The following is a 1,992-nucleotide window of genomic DNA, read 5'->3' on the forward strand; positions in this document are numbered from 1 at the left end:
TTTTTTGTTGCAGAACCATAATGTTTGAATACGAGCGCGCGGGGTAAAGGACCGCTCTGCTCACATGCCGTACGTGGCATGCACTTCTCAACACCTGCGTTACTCTTCTGGGTCACTTGCTAGGTCGACCCACTGTCGTGGCTCGGCCCCTCTCTGCGCCCTCCCGCGCTTCTCCCCAGCGCCGGCCTCGCTGCGGCGTCCCGTGCGTCGCCACTCAGCCGCGCGTCGCCGCCTCGAGCAGCTGCAGAAAGACGCCGTCGCTCCCGACGACGCGCGGCCGCTTCCAGTCCGCCTCGCGGGCGTACTGTGGGGTGGAGACTTCCGCGGCGACGGCCATCGCCGCGTCCATGTCGAGGTACTGGTCCACCGCCTCGACGCAGCGCGGCAGCTCCGCGGTGGCGGCGGCGTCGCCGGGCACGCCGCGCTCCGCCGAGACCTCGGCCGGAGCGACTCCCTGCCGCGCCGCGACGGCGGCGAACACGTCGTCGATCAAGCCTGGCGTCGGCCAGCGCGCCGCGCGGTCGGCGGGGGTGCGCACCGCTGCTTCGCAGCCCAGCCGCAGCTGGCGCAGCAAGGCGGCGAGCTGCGTGCGCTCGTGCCGCAGCAGCGCCCTGCAGAGCGCCGCCGGGTTGCGCCGCAGCGGGGTGCACGCACACGGGCGCGTCAGCTCCAGGTCGGGGTCTGTGTCGCAGAGGGCCGCCTGCAGGACGTGCGCGCGCTCGAGCGCGGCGGGCTCGCCGCCGTGGACGATGCGGACGTGCGCGTCGCCGCCGCAGCCGAGCACGCCGCGGACGTGCAGCGCCGCGTTCGTCGCCGGGAAGTCTGCGAGCACCTTCTCAACCTCGCTCACCGCGTCGCGGTGCGCCTGCCTCGGGTCGCCCGACGCGCCTCCCACCTCGCTCACCTCGAGCTCGATCGGCGCCGCGGGGTCGCCGGCGAGGTGCGGCGGCGCCGCTCCAAAGTACGCGACGAGCCACGAGGGCAGCGCCTCGGCGGGCGCCGCGGCGAGCGCAGCGTGCACGGCGGCGGCGCTGAGGCTAAAATTGTTTGCGGCGCCGTCGTGCGCGAGGAGAAGCTCGTGCAGCTTGCGCCACGCTATGGCGGCTGCGTCGGGCCGCCCCTCCGACGCGAGCGCGCACGCGCGCCGCGCGAGCTCGGCGCCCACGTACGGCAGCCCCGAGGGGCGGGCGGCGCTCGACGGCTCACCAAGTGAACCGTCGAGCGCGGGATGGCGCCGCAGCCGCGTCGCGTACGCGACGGCGAGCGCGGTGGCGTCGTCAAACAAGCCCTGCCGCAGCAGCCCGTCGAGCAGCAGCGGCACCGGCGCCTGCGCGATGGCGCCGGCGTGCGCCGCCGCCTCGCCGCCCAAGCTGCGCAACAGCGCCGCGCGCCCGAGCGCCGCCTGGCGCCGCTGCCGGAGCTCGGACAGCTGCACCGGCCGCTCGAGCGGGCAAGGGCGGGCCGCCGCCGCGCGGCTCGCGGCGAGGGCGCCCTCGGTCGGCTCTGCGCGGATGTCGAGGCGCCCGTCGCCGTCGTACGCCGCGAAGACGAGCCGCCCCGCCCCGCCCGGCGGCAGCCGCGACGAGCCGTCTCCAAAGGCGCCGGCCGCCCCCGCCGCCTCGGCGGGGGGATCGGCGGCCTCGAGCACGTAGCGCGCCTCGGGCGGCCGCTGCTCGAGCGCGACGATACAGCCCGACAGCGCCGCCGCCCGCCTCGAGAGCGCGCCGGCGAGATCGGGCGCGTGCAGGGCGCCCCCGCCGGCGGCGGCGGCGGCGACGTCGTTTTCGAGCCGCGCCGACAGCTCAAACATCGACCTGGCGGCGCCGCCGTAGTCGCCGTATTGGAGCTGCAGCGCGTAGAGGAGCTCGTAGGCGTTGGGGCCGGCCGCGCCGTGCACGTCCGAGGCGGGCGCGTGCCGCCGGAGGGCGAGGAAGAGCTCGGAGCGCAGCTCGCCTACGCCACAGCCCACAATGGGGTGGGGTGGCAGAGAGA

General features: G+C 75.8%; 1 protein-coding gene across 1 annotated transcript in view; it reads right to left on the bottom strand.

Moving 5' to 3' along the window:
- EMIHUDRAFT_466663 (hypothetical protein) overlaps positions 1-1,992 on the bottom strand; it is a gene marked incomplete at its 5' end in the record, with an annotated part of 10,349 nt that continues 8,357 nt past the window's right edge. The window contains one exon of the mRNA XM_005792256.1: positions 1-1,953. Coding sequence (XP_005792313.1) covers positions 215-1,953 — 1,739 coding nt within the window. The 3' untranslated portion in view covers positions 1-214. The remainder of the gene's footprint in view (positions 1,954-1,992) is intronic.

This window comes from Emiliania huxleyi, assembly GCF_000372725.1.
Source record: "Emiliania huxleyi CCMP1516 unplaced genomic scaffold EMIHUscaffold_109, whole genome shotgun sequence".
NCBI classification, from domain to species: domain Eukaryota; phylum Haptophyta; order Isochrysidales; family Noelaerhabdaceae; genus Emiliania; species Emiliania huxleyi.